This window comes from Panulirus ornatus, chromosome 18 (assembly GCF_036320965.1).
Source record: "Panulirus ornatus isolate Po-2019 chromosome 18, ASM3632096v1, whole genome shotgun sequence".
Classification (NCBI taxonomy): domain Eukaryota; kingdom Metazoa; phylum Arthropoda; class Malacostraca; order Decapoda; family Palinuridae; genus Panulirus; species Panulirus ornatus.
In genome coordinates this window covers 58,136,756-58,153,814 of record NC_092241.1, presented here as the reverse complement: position 1 = coordinate 58,153,814, position 17,059 = coordinate 58,136,756, and the positions used below count along the sequence as shown (strand labels likewise).

The following is a 17,059-nucleotide window of genomic DNA, read 5'->3' as shown; positions in this document are numbered from 1 at the left end:
TACATTAAATAACCTTACCAACCAGTCAACAATACAGATATAAAGATATCATTAGATTTTTAAATATTTGTGGTGAAAAAGCATCTGTTAATCGCGAAGCAGTGGAGATATTCATTAGCAAGTTTGCCAAGATCATCGCTCATGAAACTCTGACATCATAACATGTTTATGATGCAGATGATAGGCAAAAGTTTGAGTACTCACTGTTTTAAAGGAGTGAATTTCTTACCAGTCCATTATCATGCAAACAAAATAGCAATGATCACTAAGGACATCTTTTCCGACTGGTTACACAAACATTTTATACCAGTAGCTTGTGCTCACTGCAAGGAAACTGGACTGGATGTGACTGGAGGTGAAAAAAAGGGCAAATGAGAGTTGGGGTGAGAGAGTATCATTAAATTTTAGGGAGAATAAAAAGATGTTCTGGAAGGAGGTAAATAAAGTGCGTAAGACAAGGGAGCAAATGGGAACTTCAGTGAAGGGCGCTAATGGGGAGGTGATAAGTAGTGGTGATGTGAGAAGGATATGGAGTGAGTATTTTGAAGGTTTGTTGAATGTGTTTGATGATAGAGTGGCAGATATAGGGTGTTTTGGTTGAGGTGGTGTGCAAAGTGAGAGGGTTAGGGAAAATGATTTGGTAAACAGAGAAGAGGTAGTAAAAGCTTTGCGAAAGATGAAAGCCGGCAAGGCAGCAGGTTTGGATGGTATTGCAGTGGAATCTATTAAAAAAGGGGGTGACTGTATTGTTGACTGGTTGGTATGGTTATCTAATGTATGTATGACTCATGGTGAGGTGCCTGAGGATTGGTGGAATGCGTGCATAGTGCCATTGTACAAAGGCAAAGGGGATAAGAGTGAGTGCTCAAATTACAGAGGTATAAGTTTGTTGATTATTCCTGGTAAATTATATGGGAGGGTATTGATTGAGAGGGTGAAGGCATGTACAGAGCATCAGATTGGGGAAGAGCAGTGTGGTTTCAGAAGTGGTAGAGGATGTGTGAATCAGGTGTTTGCTTTGAAGAATGTATGTGAGAAATACTTAGAAAAGCAAATGGATTTGTTTCTAGCGTTTATGGATCTGGAGAAGGCATATGATAGAGTTGATAGAGATGCTCTGTGGAAGGTATTAAGAATATATGGTGTGGGAGGAAAGTTGTTAGAAGCAGTGAAAAGTTTTTATCAAGGATGTAAGGCATGTGTACGTGTAGGAAGAGAGGAAAGTGATTGGTTATCAGTGAATGTGAATGTAGGTTTGCGGCAGGGGTGTGTGATGTCTCCATGGTTGTTAGGGAGGTGAATGCAAGAGTTTTGGAAAGAGGGGCAAGTATGCAGTCTGTTGTGGATGAGAGAGCTTGGGAAGTGAGTCAGTTGTTGTTCGCTGATGATACAGCGCTGGTGGCTGATTCATGTGAGAAACTGCAGTAGCTGGTGACTGAGTTTGGTAAAGTGTGTGAAAGAAGAAAGTTAAGAGTAAATGTGAATAAGAGCAAGGTTATTAGGTACAGTAGGGTTGAGGGTCAAGTCAATTGGGAGGTAAGTTTGAATGGAGAAAAACTGGAGGAAGTAAAGTGTTTTAGATATCTGGGAGTGGATCTGGCAGCGGATGGAACCATGGAAGCGGAAGTGAATCATAGGGTGGGGGAGGGGGCGAAAATCCTGGGAGCCTTGAAGAATGTGTGGAAGTTGAGAACATTATCTCGGAGAGCAAAATGGGTATGTTTGAAGGAATAGTGGTTCCAACAATGTTGTATGGTTGCGAGGCGTGGGCTATGGATAGAGTTGTGCGCAGGAGGGTGGATGTGCTGGAAATGAGATGTTTGAGGACAATGTGTGGTGTGAGGTGGTTTGATCGAGTAAGTAATGTAAGGGTAAGAGAGATGTGTGGAAATAAAAAGAGCGTGGTTGAGAGAGCAGAAGAGGGTTTTGAAATGGTTTGGGCACATGGAGAGAATGAGTGAGGAAAGATTGACCAAGAGGATATATGTGTCGGAGGTGGAGGGAACAAGGAGAAGTGGGAGACCAAATTGGAGGTGGAAAGATGGAGTGAAAAAGATTTTGAGTGATCGGGGCCTGAGCATGCAGGAGGGTGAAAGGCAGGCAAGGGGTAGAGTAAATTGGATCGATGTGGTATACCGGGGTTGACGTGCTGTCAGTGGAGTGAATCAGGGCATGTGAAGCGTCTAGGGTAAACCATGGAAAGTTGTGTGGGGCCTGGATGTGGAAAGGGAGCTGTGGTTTCGGGCATTACTGCATGACAGCTAGAGACTGAGTGTGAACGAATGGGGCCTTTGTTGTCTTTTCCTAGCGCTACCTCGCACACATGAGGGGGGAGGGGGATGGGATTCCATGTGTGGCGAGGTGGCGATGGGAATAAATAAAGGCAGACAGTGTGAATTGTGTGCATGGGTATATATGTATGTGTCTGTGTGTGTATATATATGTGTACATTGAGATGTATAGGTATGTATATTTGCGTGTGTGGACATGTATGTATATACATGTGTATGGGGGTGGGTTGGGCCATTTCTTTCGTCTGTTTCCTTGCGCTACCTCACAAACGCGGGAGACAGCGACAAAGCAAAATAAAATAAAATAATAATAACTTTCTTTTGATATTGAAAAAAGTAATAGAAAATGTCAATGAACATCCTCTTGAAAATTGATTATGCAGCAAAAATCTCAAACGTTATACTTAAAGCCTTATCTAATAGTATTCTAAAGGTGTTATATGGCAGGAACCGAAGATTCATGTTCAAGTGAGAGAAATTTATTTATGTTCAGGAAAAAGGATGGATAACACACATCAATAAATTCCAGTTGGAAAATGTAAAAAGGAAGGGAGGAATAAGAGTTGGGAAGGGAAGAGTGTTTAGGATGAGAGAGTTGGAGAAGAATGAGGTCATTAGAAATGGAGTATGATGTTGGAGAAGGAAGAACATCCTAGGAAGAGCAGAGGGTGTTGGAGGCAGAAAATGATTTTGGGAGGAAGATTATTTTGGGGGAAGGTGGAGGGTATTGAAGAATATTACCTATGAGTACCTACTGAGATTTTGCCTGAATAACAGGACTAGCATGTAATGCTCATTATAAAAAGAAGAGAGTTGAGGAGGGAGGAAAGAAGGTTTTGCAGTGCGAGGAGACTGATGGGGAGGAAGAAAGGTGCTTAAGAGGAAGGTGGCTGTTGGGGAAAGAGAAGGATGTGGAGTGGTGATGACAATTTTGAGAAGAGAAGGTGGTGTTAGGAAGAGGGCAAAGAGTTTTCAGTAGGAAGTGTTCAGGAGGGAGATTTTTGGAGCAGGAGTGTCAGAAGGAAAAATAGTCCAGGCTGGGGTCTCAACCAAAAGTGATTTTTTTTTTGTTAATACATCTTAGTTTATTGATTTGGGTTGAGGGTCAAGTCAATTGGGAGGTGAGTTTGAATGGAGAAAAACTGGAGGAAGTGAAGTGTTTTAGATATCTGGGAGTGGATCTGGCAGCGGATGGAACCATGGAAGCGGAAGTGGATCATAGGGTGGGGGAGGGGGTGAAAATCCTGGGGGCCTTGAAGAATGTGTGGAAGTCGAGAACATTATCTCGGAAAGCAAAAATGGGTATGTTTGAAGGAATAGTGGTTCCAACAATGTTGTATGGTTGCGAGGCGTGGGCTATGGATAGAGTTGTGCGCAGGAGGATGGATGTGCTGGAAATGAGATGTTTGAGGACAATGTGTGGTGTGAGGTGGTTTGATCGAGTGAGTAACGTAAGGGTAAGAGAGATGTGTGGAAATAAAAAGAGCGTGGTTGAGAGAGCAGAAGAGGGTGTTTTGAAGTGGTTTGGGCACATGGAGAGGATGAGTGAGGAAAGATTGACCAAGAGGATATATGTGTCGGAGGTGGAGGGAACAAGGAGAAGAGGGAGACCAAATTGGAGGTGGAAAGATGGAGTGAAAAAGATTTTGTGTGACCAGGGCCTGAGCATGCATGAGGGTGAAAGGAGGGCAAGGAATAGAGTGAATTGGAGCGATGTGGTATACCGGGGTTGACGTGCTGTCAGTGGATTGAAGCAGGGCATGTGAAGCGTCTGGGGTAAACCATGGAAAGCTGTGTAGGTATGTATATTTGCGTGTGTGGACGTATGTATATACATGTGTATGGGGGGAGGTTGGGCCATTTCTTTCGTCTGTTTCCTTGCGCTACCTCGCAAATGCGGGAGACAGCGACAAAGTATAATAAATAAAAATAAATTATTGATTTGGATCCTTTTTTCATTCTTGTTTGCCATTCCCACATTACAAAGGCAGCACCAAGAACAGTCAAAGAAAGGCCTCATTTGCTCACATACATTCCCTAGCTGTTATGTGTAATGCATCAAAAACCACAGCTCTTTACAACCAATTTCCCTTTATTACACTGAGATACTTGATATTCAGCTCCACACCAGTTCAAAGAACATATGGTAAAGCACTTAACTGAAAGACCCTCTCTATATAATATTGCCAAGTTTCAGGTACAGTCCATACAAAAGGACTAGATCAGGAAAATTTTTGCCCAAGAATGTATTCTCTTTGATAACTTAGTTTCAATTATACCTATAATAACAGGATGCTACAGCAACAGGTCTTCAGAAAAAGCAGCCTCATTGCTACGAGAGAGAGAACTTGAATATATTGGAGATGGGAATATCATAAGTATACAAGATGAACAGTAAATGCAAGAATATATGAGAAAACAGAAAAGAAAAATGAAGAAACAGGAAAGCAGTAACTTCTACCTGAAAATGTGGAGTCAGTGAACATGAAAAACAAGCTGACCTAGTGACACATATCTTTCGCAGCAACGTTCAGTTCTGGTTGCCTTTTAGTAGAAGAAAATGTATTGATGCAGTGAATGGGTTAAGTGGCTCTCCAACAGGTCTCACCAACCTCTGTGTTAGAAAACTTTGGATCGTCGACAGTTCCCAAGAGCTCGTTAGCTGTTCTAGCCAGCTCTGAGTCCTCTTGAGGATTATACTCTTCAAGCCACTTACTCGCCTCTGCACTGGCAGCTTCATCTCTGAAATAAAACAACCATAAGCATTCCTTTCCAGTATTCAGACTGTATATCCCAGTATCATTATATATAGATATATATAGGACATTTCAGGATAATTTTTGTTCTATTTTCCTGTAACATAATACACAAAAAATATCTTATATCCATGTCTGATATTGAAATATAGCAGGAATGTAAGATGATAGATCTGGAAAGTAAATATATTACAAAACAGGACTAAGCCAATTTTAGAGCAAAAGGAGTATATAAAAGATTCCTTCACACTAAATCTAATTAAGGGTCTTATACACTAAAATATACTGGGACTGAATTAAAAATGGCAGAGATATCAGAAAGTGCTCAATACCTAGCACACCAAATGATCTTAAAGGAATAACTGATTTTGTGGGATACATAAAGCATTTGGTTATTCAGCACTTTTTCACTTACTACAGATATTTCAAAATATGAAACTCTTATGATAGAGTTGATAGAGATGCTCTGTGGAAGGTATTAAGAATATATGGTGTGGGAGGCAAGTTGTTAGAAGCAGTGAAAAGTTTTTATCGAGGATGTAAGGCATGTGTACGTGTAGGAAGAGAGGAAAGTGATTGGTTCTCAGTGAATGTAGGTTTGCGGCAGGGGTGTGTGATGTCTCCATGGTTGTTTAATTTGTTTATGGATGGGGTTGTTAGGGAGGTAAATGCAAGAGTTTTGGAAAGAGGGGCAAGTATGAAGTCTGTTGGGGATGAGAGAGCTTGGGAAGTGAGTCAGTTGTTGTTCGCTGATGATACAGCGTTGGTGGCTGATTCATGTGAGAAACTGCAGAAGGTGGTGACTGAGTTTGGTAAAGTGTGTGAAAGAAGAAAGTTAAGAGTAAATGTGAATAAGAGCAAGGTTATTAGGTACAGTAGGGTTGAGGGTCAAGCCAATTGGGAGGTAAGTTTGAATGGAGAAAAACTGGAGGAAGTAAAGTGTTTTAGATATCTGGGAGTGGATCTGGCAGCGGATGGAACCATGGAAGCGGAAGTGGATCATAGGGTGGGGGAGGGGGCGAAAATCCTGGGAGCCTTGAAGAATGTGTGGAAGTCGAGAACATTATCTTGGAAAGCAAAAAATGGGTATGTTTGAAGGAATAGTGGTTCCAACAATGTTGTATGGTTGCGAGGCATGGGCTATGGATAGAGTTGTGTGCAGAAGGATGGATGTGCTGGAAATGAGATGTTTGAGGACAGTGTGTGGTGTGAGGTGGTTTGATTGAGTAAGTAACGTAAGGGTAAGAGAGATGTGTGGAAATAAAAAGAGCGTGGTTGAGAGAGCAGAAGAGGGTGTTTTGAAATGGTTTGGGCACATGGAGAGAATGAGTGAGGAAAGATTGACCAAGAGGATATATGTGTCGGAGGTGGAGGGAACGAGGAGAAGTGGGAGACCAAATTGGAGGTGGAAAGATGGAGTGAAAAAGATTTTGTGTGATCGGGGCCTGAACATGCAGGAGGGTGAAAGGAGGGCAAGGAATAGAGTGAATTGGATCGATGTGGTATACCGGGGTTGACGTGCTGTCAGTGGATTGAATCAGGGCATGTGAAGCGTCTGGGGTAAACCATGGAAAGCTGTGTAGGTATGTATATTTGCGTGTGTGGACGTATGTATATACATGTGTATGGGAGTGGGTTGGGCCATTTCTTTCGTCTGTTTCCTTGCGCTACCTCGCAAACGCGGGAGACAGCGACAATAAAAAAAAAAACTTATATACAATTATATATTTTAGCTTCCTATACTGGGTGTGGGAGAACCTGCTATATGCAGATGACATGGTACTGGAGGCAGAGTAGAGAGAGAGACTCCAGAAGCTGATGTATGAATTTGAGAAAATGTGTGAAATCTGGATGTTTGGCTGTAAATAGAGGGCTCTGTTTTTGGTCCATTACAGATGGGAGTTAGGGAGTGGATGTGAGCAAATGAAGCCATTTTTTGCCTGTTCTTGATGCTTCCTCACTGAGGCAGAAAACGGCAAACATGAAAAAAGGTTTCTCTTTTCTTTCATACTATTCGCCATTTCCCGCATTAGCAAGGTAGCGTTAAGAACAAAGGACTGGGCCTCTGAGGAATATCCTCACCTGGCCTCATCCTCCCTTCCTTCTTTTGGAAAATTAAAAAAAAACGAGAGGGGAGGATTTCCAGCCCCCCCACTCCCTCCCCTTTTAGCCGCCTTCTACGACACGCAGGGAATACATTAATCTGTTCACTCTGTCTAAAATTTCTCCAATATTTTTGTTTCTTTCACTGTTATCTTAAGATTCATACCTGATTCTGAGACTTGTATGATTTTAAATCTTTATTTTAGTTATGTCCCATGATAATACTGTAGTTGCAGGTGTCACACAACGGAACACATCTTTCCATCAAGTGTCCATGGGTCAACAGTTGAACTAATCCTTCATCAACAGAAAATTGTCCCAAAAAGATTAATTCCCACTGAAAGTGGAGGGCCACACTCTGAAACAGAGTGTAATTGGCATCAATCTTTTTTTTCTCTTTTATTCATAACTGATTGCTGCTTCCCCATAAGTGAGGCAGCACTAAGAACCGAATAAGAAAAATGGCATCCACTTACATCCATTTTCTAACTGTAAAGTGTAATGCATAGACCCAACCCTATCCACAACCAGGCCCCACAGACCTTTCCAAGGTTTATCCAGGACAATTCACATGCCCTAATTTAGTCCACTGAGAGCACATCAACCCCAGTGTACCACATAGTTCCAATTCACTCCTCAATCGATAAATGTAATTTCTTGCCACATGTTGAATTCTACAAACATGGTAAACTGTTTGCTGGCCATAGATGGCAACCCAAACAGACGGTAAGACACTGGAGCTACCTGGAGGTCTCAGTAACCTCCTGGTGACCACAGTGAGCAGATTTACACGGTTTCTTGGGACTCATCATGTTTGTGGTACCCACCACTACCCATAGCATCCACACTAAAGGTACTTAGGATTAGCACATCCGATAAATAAAGTTTTTCCAAAACTACAACTGCTTAACTCTTAATCCACGAGAAGAAACATTGGTTTAGATAGTATTTCTCCACCTAATCATAACTGTAAATAGCTATGAGATGTAAGTGAGTTATATTTATTAACTATACTTTGTCGCTGTCTCCCGGGTTAGCAAGGTAGTGCAAGGAAACAGACAAAAGAAAGGCCCAACCCACCCACATACACATGTATATACATACACGTCCACACATGCACATATATATACCTATACATTTCAACATATACATATATATACAAACACAGAAGGGAAGTAAGGGGAGTGGGGGAGAAATGGGATGTATTTAGGGAATCAGTGATGGATTGCGCAAAAGATGCTTGTGGCATGAGAAGAGTGGGAGGTGGGTGGATTAGAAAGGGTAGTGAGTGGTGGGATGAAGAAGTACGAGTATTAGTGAAAGAGAAGAGAGAGGCATTCGGACGATTTTTGCAGGGAAAAAATGCAACTGAGTGGGAGATGTATAAAAGAAAGAGACAGGAGGTCAAGAGAAAGGTGCAAGAGTTGAAAAAGAGGGCAAATGAGAGTTGGGGTGAGAGAGTATCATTAAATTTTAGGGAGAATAAAAAGATGTTCTGGAAGGAGGTAAATAAAGTGCGTAAGACAAGGGAGCAAATGGGAACTTCAGTGAAGGGCGCAAATGGGGAGGTGACAACAAGTAGTGGTGATGTGAGAAGGAGATGGAGTGAGTATTTTGAAGGTTTGTTGAATGTGTTTGATGATAGAGTGGCAGATATAGGGTGTATTGGTTGAGGTGGTGTGCAAAGTGAGAGGGTTAGGGAAAATGATTTGGTAAACAGAGAAGAGGTAGTAAAAGCTTTGCGGAAGATGAAAGCCGGCAAGGCAGCAGGTTTAGATGGTATTGCAGTGGAATCTATTAAAAAAGGGGGTGACTGTATTGTTGACTGGTTGGTAAGGTTATTTAATGTATGTATGACTCATGGTGAGGTGCCTGAGGATTGGCGAAATGCGTGCATAGTGCCATTGTACAAAGGCAAAGGGGATAAGAGTGAGTGCTCAAATTACAAAGGTATAAGTTTGTTGAGTATTCCTGGTAAATTATATGGGAGAGTATTGATTGAGAGGGTGAAGGCATGTACAGAGCATCAGATTGGGGAAGAGCAGTGTGGTTTCAGAAGTAGTAGAGGATATGTGGATCAGGTGTTTGCTTTGAAGAATGTATGTGAGAAATACTTAGAAAAGCAAATGGATTTGTATGTAGCATTTATGGATCTGGAGATGGCATATGATAGAGTTGATAGAGATGCTCTGTGGAAGGTATTAAGAATATATGGTGTGGGAGGCAAGTTGTTAGAAGCAGTGAAAAGTTTTTATCGAGGATGTAAGGCATGTGTACGTGTAGGAAGAGAGGAAAGTGATTGGTTATCAGTGAATGTAGGTTTGTGGCAGGGGTGTGTGATGTCTCCATGGTTGTTTAATTTGTTTATGGATGGGGTTGTTAGGGAGGTGAATGCAAGAGTTTTGGAAAGAGGGGCAAGTATGAAGTCTGCTGTGGATGAGAGAGCTTGGGAAGTGAGTCAGTTGTTGTTCGCTGATGATACAGCGCTGGTGGCTGATTCATGTGAGAAACTGCAGAAGCTGGTGACTGAGTTTGGTAAAGTGTGTGAAAGAAGAAAGTTAAGAGTAAATATGAATAAGAGCAAGGTCATTAGGTACAGTAGGGTTGAGGGTCAAGTCAATTGGGAGGTAAGTTTGAATGGAGAAAAACTGGAGGAAGTAAAGTGTTTTAGATATCTGGGAGTGGATCTGGCAGCGGATGGAACTAAGGAAGCGGAAGTGAATCATAGGGTGGGGGAGGGGGCGAAAATCCTGGGAGCCTTGAAGAATGTGTGAAAGTCGAGAACATTATCTCGGAAAGCAAAAATGGGTATGTTTGAAGGAATAGTGGTTCCAACAATGTTGTATGGTTGCGAGGTGTGGGCTATGGATAGAGTTGTGCACAGGAGGGTGGATGTGCTGGAAACGAGATGTTTGAGAACAATGTGTGGTGTGGGGTGGTTTGATCGAGTAAGTAATGTAAGGGTAAGAGAGATGTGTGGAAATAAAAAGAGCGTGGTTGAGAGAGCAGAAGAGGGTGTTTTGAAATGGTTTGGGCACATGGAGAGAATGAGTGAGGAAAGATTGACCAAGAGGATATATGTGTCGGAGGTGGAGGGAACGAGGAGAAGTGGGAGACCAAATTGGAGGTGGAAAGATGGAGTGAAAAAGATTTTGTGTGATCGAGGCCTGAACATGCAGGAGGGTGAAAGGAGGGCAAGGAATAGAGTGCATTGGATCGATGTGGTATACCGGGGTTGACGTGCTGTCAGTGGATTGAATCAGGGCATGTGAAGCATCTGGGGTAAACCATGGAAAGTTGTGTGGGGCCTGGATGTGGAAAGGGAGCTGTGGTTTCAGGCATTATTGCGTGGCAGCTAGAGACTGAGTGTGAACGAATGGGGCCTTTGTTGTCTTTTCCTAGTGCTACCTCGCACACATGAGGGGGGAGGGGGAAGATATTTCATGTGTGGCGAGGTGGCGATGGGAGTGAATGGGGGCAGACAGTGTGAATTGTGTGCATGGGTATATATGTATGTGTCTGTGTATGTATATATATGTGTACATTGAGATGTATAGGTATGTATATTTGCGTGTGTGGACGTGTGTGTGTATACATTGTGTATGGGGGTGGGTTGGGCTATTTCTTTCGTCTGTTTCCTTGCGCTACCTCGCAAACGCGGGAGACAGCGACAAAGCAAAATAAATAAATATGAATAAATATACATACACAGACAAATACATATACACACATGTACATAATCCATACTTGCTGCCTTTATTCATTCCTGTCACCACCCTGCCACACATGAAATGACAACCCTCTCCCCATGCTTGCGTGCGAGGTAGCGCTAGGAAAAGACAACAAAGGCCACATTTGTTCACACTCAGTCTCTAGCTGTCATGTATAATGCACCGAAACCACAGCTCCCTTTCCACATCCAGGCCCAACAAAACTTTCCATGGTTTACCCCAGACGCTTCACATGCCTTGGTTCAATCCACTGACAGCACATCGACCCCGATATACCACATCGTTCCAATTCACTCTATTCCTTGCACACCTTTCACCCTCCTGCATGTTCAGGCCCCGATCGCTCAAAACTTTTTTCACTCCATCTTTCCACCTCCAATTTGGTCTCCCACTTCTCGTTCCCTCCACCTCTGACACACATATCCTCCTTGTCAATCTTTTCTCCCTCATTCTCTCCATGTGACCAAACCATTTCAACACACCCTCTTTTGTGTTAATGGGATAGCCTTGATTAGGGCCTCAGTTGCCTGTGCTGTCTCAGCTAAAAAGAAAAAAAGAAAAAAAGGTATAAAAAACTTGTGCAAGACCAAAGAGAACATCAAAAACTGATACATATCATAAATGCTTGCACAACAAAGGTAGCAATTACCTCATTATAGCATCTTTATCACAGTGAAGTTGTCATAAAATCTACTATTTGGAGCACAAAGTATTAAAGAGCAATCACATATGAACAACTTCAGAATAGAAAAGAAAGTTTAGAACCAAAAGCAATGTCACAATTTTACAGATATTGTAACTATAACATGGCTGTAGCAATCACCTTAATATTGTAACTGGACCATGGCTGTAGCAATTACCTTAATATAAGTCTTTTGTGATAGTGAAATTGTTATAAAATTACTGGATGGTGAACACAATATTTCAGAACACTCATATCTGTACAAAAGCACATACTATTCAGTGTACATAGCTATGAGGTGAGGGGGAGATGAAAGAGTATTCTGAAGGATTGTTGAATGTTTGATGACAGGGCAGTAGATGTAGGGTGTTTGGGTCAGGGAAGTTAAAAAAATGAGAAACTCATGGCAAGTAGCATAATAAAGCGAGTTAAGGTTTTGAGCCTTGTATAAGATAAAATGTGGCAAGGCGGATGAGTGGATGGTACAGCTGTTCAATTTCTCTGGAAAGGGGGTGACTTTGTCGTTAATCGGTTAGTTAGGATTTCAATGTATGTATGAACGATAGTGCCTAAAGAGGGGCAGAGTGCATGTATAGTGCCACTGTATGTAGACAAGGGGGTCAAAGGAGAGTGTTTGAACTACAAAGGTATAATTCTGTTGAGTGTACCTGGTAAGCTGTATGGGCCAATGGTGACTGGGTGGGTGGAGGCATGCATTGAAGATCAGAGTGGGGAGGAACAATGTGGTGTCAGGAGTGGTAGAGGATATGTGGATCTGGTCTATGCATTGACGAATGTTTGTTAGAAATACTTATGGAAACAAAAGGATTGACATGTGGCATTATGGATCTGAAGAAAGCATATGGTAGGGTTGACAAAGATACCTTAGGGAAGGTCTTATGAATATATGGTGTAAAAAGAAAGCTATCAGAAGCAGTGAGTTTAAATCAAAACAGTAAGTGTATGAGAAGGTAAAGGGGATGGTAAATGGTTCTACATGAAGGTGGGTCTGCAGTACAGTGATATCACTATAGCTGCTTAATTTGTGTATGGATAGGGTGGTGAGAGAGAAAAATGCAAGGGTCTTAGAGAAAGGCAGGTAAGCAGTCTGCAGGGATAGAAGGGCCTGGCAAGTTAGTTGTTGTTTGCTGATGACAAGGCACAAGTGGCAGATATGAGTGAGAAACTGCAGAATATGGTGTCTGAAATTGGGAGAGGGTATGAAAGGAGGAAGTTTAGAATAAATGTGAATAAATGCAAAGTTATAAGCAGTGCAGAGACTGATTAGCTGGAGTGTAATTCTGAATGGAGAAAACTTGAAAGAAATGGGGTGTTCCAGAAAGCTGTGAGAGGACATGGCAGCAAATGAAAATGTGGATGTGGAGTTCAGTCACTGGGTGGATGAGGAAGCAAAGGTTGTGGGGGCATTGAAGAGTGTGTGGAAAGCGAGCTTGCTATCTGGAGGGGAAAAATGGGTGAGTTTAAAGGTATTGCAGTACCAAGAATGCTGTATGGATGTAAGGCACAGGCTACTGATAAAAATGTACAGAGGAGGGTGCATGTGTTGGAAATTAAATGTCTGAAGACAATAACTGGCATAAGGAGAGTTGAATAGTAACTAATGATAGGGTATGGTGTGATAATAATAAGACTGGTTGAAAAAGCTGTGGGGGTTTGACAAAATGGTCTAAACATATGGAGAGAATGAGTGATATATGTGTCAGTAGAGGGAACAATGTGAATAGAAAGACTAGAGATGGAAAAATGAAGTAAAAAAAGATTTTGAGTGCTTGGGGCCTGAACATGCACAATGGTGAAAGGCATGAACAAAGAGAATGAACAGGAAATATGTAATATGCAGGGGACAACATGCTGTCAGTGGACTGCAGCAGACCACATGAAGCAGCTCAAGAAATCTGCAGGTCTGTGGGGCCTAGTTGTGGATATGGGTCAGTGGTTTTGGTGTATTACACAGGACAGGTAGAGAATGGATGTTAGCAAATGAAGCCTTCTGTTTGTTTGTTGCTGGCACTACCTTGTTACTGAAGGAAAAAGCCTGAAAGTATGAAATACCAAGTATGAAAAAAAATTAGAGAAAATTCACTGAATACTTGTGCAGCTCATTAGTGTAATGAATATTACATTAAAACCGAAAAGATATCAAGTACAGTCACTAAAATAATACCTCATAATCATCCACCTTCATGTGGCCAACAAATCAGCATGACTATGGTTTAATAGCAATCCAGTGCACTACAAGAACAGTGAATTTTGTTTTAAATTTTACCAGTTGATTAATATTACTATTATTGAATTAATCCAACCAGCATAAACCACCAGTGCGATTCTGCCAAGTCAACTTGTCAACAGAATGTCTTTAGAACATTTTTTTTACGAGAATCTTTAGTAGGGAATACTTAGCAAAGTTTTTGTGTACAGAAAAGAACTACCCAGAAAAAGATTTGCAGGTGTGAAACAGTGTAAGTTTTCTAAAGTAAGCAAATGAAATGGAGATTCTGAATGCAGTTGGCTAATACAAAGCAAAGTAAGATGAATCTATTGAGAGTGATATCGGATTCACTTAAATGGATTTGGAACATAGGAAGGTGAGGTTGACAAAAATATGAGTATAGTGACTTGGTGTAGACATAAGGAAAGAATTAACACAAAAACTATCTTATGAAAATCAAAGTGAGTTATGTGACTACAAACATAGTGGATGACCTAAGTAAAGCCAGTTTAAGGATGTATGCTGGCAAGAGGGAACAATAAAGAAGAAAGTGTGAACAAAGTGTGACCTAAGGGGCTTCGAGGAGGATTCCAGCATGACCTGCTTTGTTTTAAAGCAACTCTTCAAACAGTTTAACATCATCAGAAAAAAGAAAAGTCAAATCTTACAGAATGCCACTGCAGAAACTTACAGCAGATTATCATTAAGGTATTCGTGGGCCCATCGCGTGTCATTGTCTGGAATAATATCAGGAGATGTAAGACCATGTTGCTGTTCTAGAAACTCCTTTGTCCAATCACCACCTGGACCAATCTCCTGGTTATAGAAAAAAAAATACAACAGTAAGATTAATCAAAATACAAATGTATTCCTTAAATAACTTTGCAAATTGAAGACATTCTTGTAAGAAAGAGGGACAGATCACCTATCTGAAAGTAACTTCTGGGAGATTTTGCTACAATAGCAGGGTTACGATGCAGCACTCACTGCATGTATTGCTTAATGAATAAAAGTGTTCCTCTCTGCTGCCACATACATAACAAGATTACTTATTCTGGTTTAATCTGGGAGTGATCTCAACATGTCAAATTTTCTCTGAAAAGTTTCTGTACTTCTTCTATGTGTTTCATACTATTCCTATTCAAGCTTCCTCACAAGGTTCACATATTTTTTTGTCTGATTTATATTTGGTATATTCCATGGGATTTTTGCTGAGGCTTCCATGTTCAATAGATTTTCCTCTATACCATCAATTTTTGCCACACACAAATTATCATAAATCTTTCTCATCTTCTTTCTAAGTTATACAGCACCAGTTCTCTCTGCCTTTCAATGTAAATAATATATTCTATCCCTTCATTTTGTGAAGTGCTTTTGAATTTTACTTTCTTTTGTTTCATTAGCAACCATTTGACACATCAATATTCAATTTTGCATCCTATATAAATATCAAACATTATCATCAATAGTATTTTATCCCTTGTAGTGAAAGTTCTCAAAATCATACTGCCCATTGCTTAACTCTATATGATCCGTGAAATCTAGTATCTCACTAATGATACAACCTAAATCTTTTACATCTGTTCCACTTCCTTTTGCTTTCTATGCAGAGCCTTTATACAATGTCACCAATGCATTCTTACTTATTCCATAACTTATTTGCTCTAACTTATCTTCATTAAAATCCCAGCAGGTTCACTTTTGCCTCCTTGTACACCATGTATAAACCTTTTCGCATCTGCATTTAAATAGCTTTTGACACAATCAGTCTGCTTACTCTGATATCATCAGCAAAGCACCTTGGAAAGCTTTCTCTAGTCTCTGTTGATATATGATTTTGCTATTATAAAGAGAATCGAAGATAACCCCATAACTTGTGGTACCTTGGAAAGGATGTCTTCATCAAGCATGGTTCCATCTGCAACTACTTTGAACTTTGTGTTACTTAAAACTCTTTAATGCACCTCCCTATATTTTAATAAATTCCACTGCAATACCATCCAAACCTGCTGCCTTGCCGGCTTTCATCTTCCGCAAAGCTTTTACTACCTCTTCTCTGTTTACCAAATCATTTTCCCTAACCCTCTCACTTTGCACACCACCTCGACCAAAACACCCTATATCTGCCACTCTATCATCAAACACATTCAACAAACCTTCAAAATACTCACTCCATCTCCTTCTCACATCACCACTACTTGTTATCACCTCCTTGTTATCATCACCTTGTTATTAAAAAAGGGGGTGACTGTATTGTTGACTGCTTGGTAAGGTTATCTAATGTATGTATGACTCATGGTGAGGTGCCTGAGGATTGGCGGAATGCGTGCATAGTGCCATTGTACAAAGGCAAAGGGGATAAGAGTGAGTGCTCAAATTACAGAGGTATAAATTTGTTGAGTATTCCTGGTAAATTATATGGGAGGATATTGATTGAGAGGGTGAAGGCATGTACAGAGCATCAGATTGGGGAAGAGCAGCGTGGTTTCAGAAGTGGTAGAGGATGTGTGGATCAGGTGTTTGCTTTGAAGAATGCATGTGAGAAATACTTAGAAAAGCAAATGGATTTGTATGTAGCATTTATGGATCTGGAGAAGGCATATGATAGAGTTGATAGAGATGCTCTGTGGAAGGTATTAAGAATATATGGTGTGGGAGGCAAGTTGCTAGAAGCAGTGAAAAGTTTCTATCGAGGATGTAAGGCATGTGTACGTGTAGGAAGAGAGGAAAGTGATTGGTTATCAGTGAATGTAGGTTTGCAGTAGGGGTGTGTGATGTCTCCATGGTTGTTTAATTTGTTTATGGATGGAGTTGTTAGGGAGGTGAAAGCAAGAGTTTTGGAAAGAGGGGCAAGTATGAAGTCTGTTGGGGATGAGAGAGCTTGGGAAGTGAGGCAGTTGTTGTTCGCTGATGATACAGCGCTGGTGGCTGATTCATGTGAGAAACTGCAGAAGCTGGTGACTGAGTTTGGTAAAGTGTGTGAAAGAAGAAAGTTAAGAGTAAATGTGAATAAGAGCAAGGTTATTAGGTACAGTAGGGCTGAGGGTCAAGTCAATTGGGAGGTGAGTTTGAATGGAGAAAAACTGGAGGAAGTGAAGTGTTTTAGATATATGGGAGTGGATCTGGCAGTGGATGGAACCATGGAAGCGGAAGTGGATCATAGGGTGGGGGAGGGGGCGAAAATTTTGGGAGCCTTGAAGAATGTGTGGAAGTCGAGAACATTATCTCGGAAAGCAAAAATGGGTATGTTTGAAGGAATAGTGGTT

At 41.1% G+C, this 17,059-nt stretch overlaps 1 protein-coding gene across 1 annotated transcript in view; it reads right to left on the bottom strand.

Moving 5' to 3' along the window:
- Positions 1-17,059, bottom strand: part of LOC139755158 (peroxisomal targeting signal 1 receptor-like) — a 111,491-nt gene that overhangs the window by 72,335 nt on the left and 22,097 nt on the right. The window contains exons 5-6 of the mRNA XM_071673316.1: positions 14,485-14,609; positions 4,904-5,033 (exon numbers count right to left, since the gene is read on the bottom strand). Coding sequence (XP_071529417.1) covers positions 4,904-5,033; positions 14,485-14,609 — 255 coding nt within the window. The remainder of the gene's footprint in view (positions 1-4,903; positions 5,034-14,484; positions 14,610-17,059) is intronic.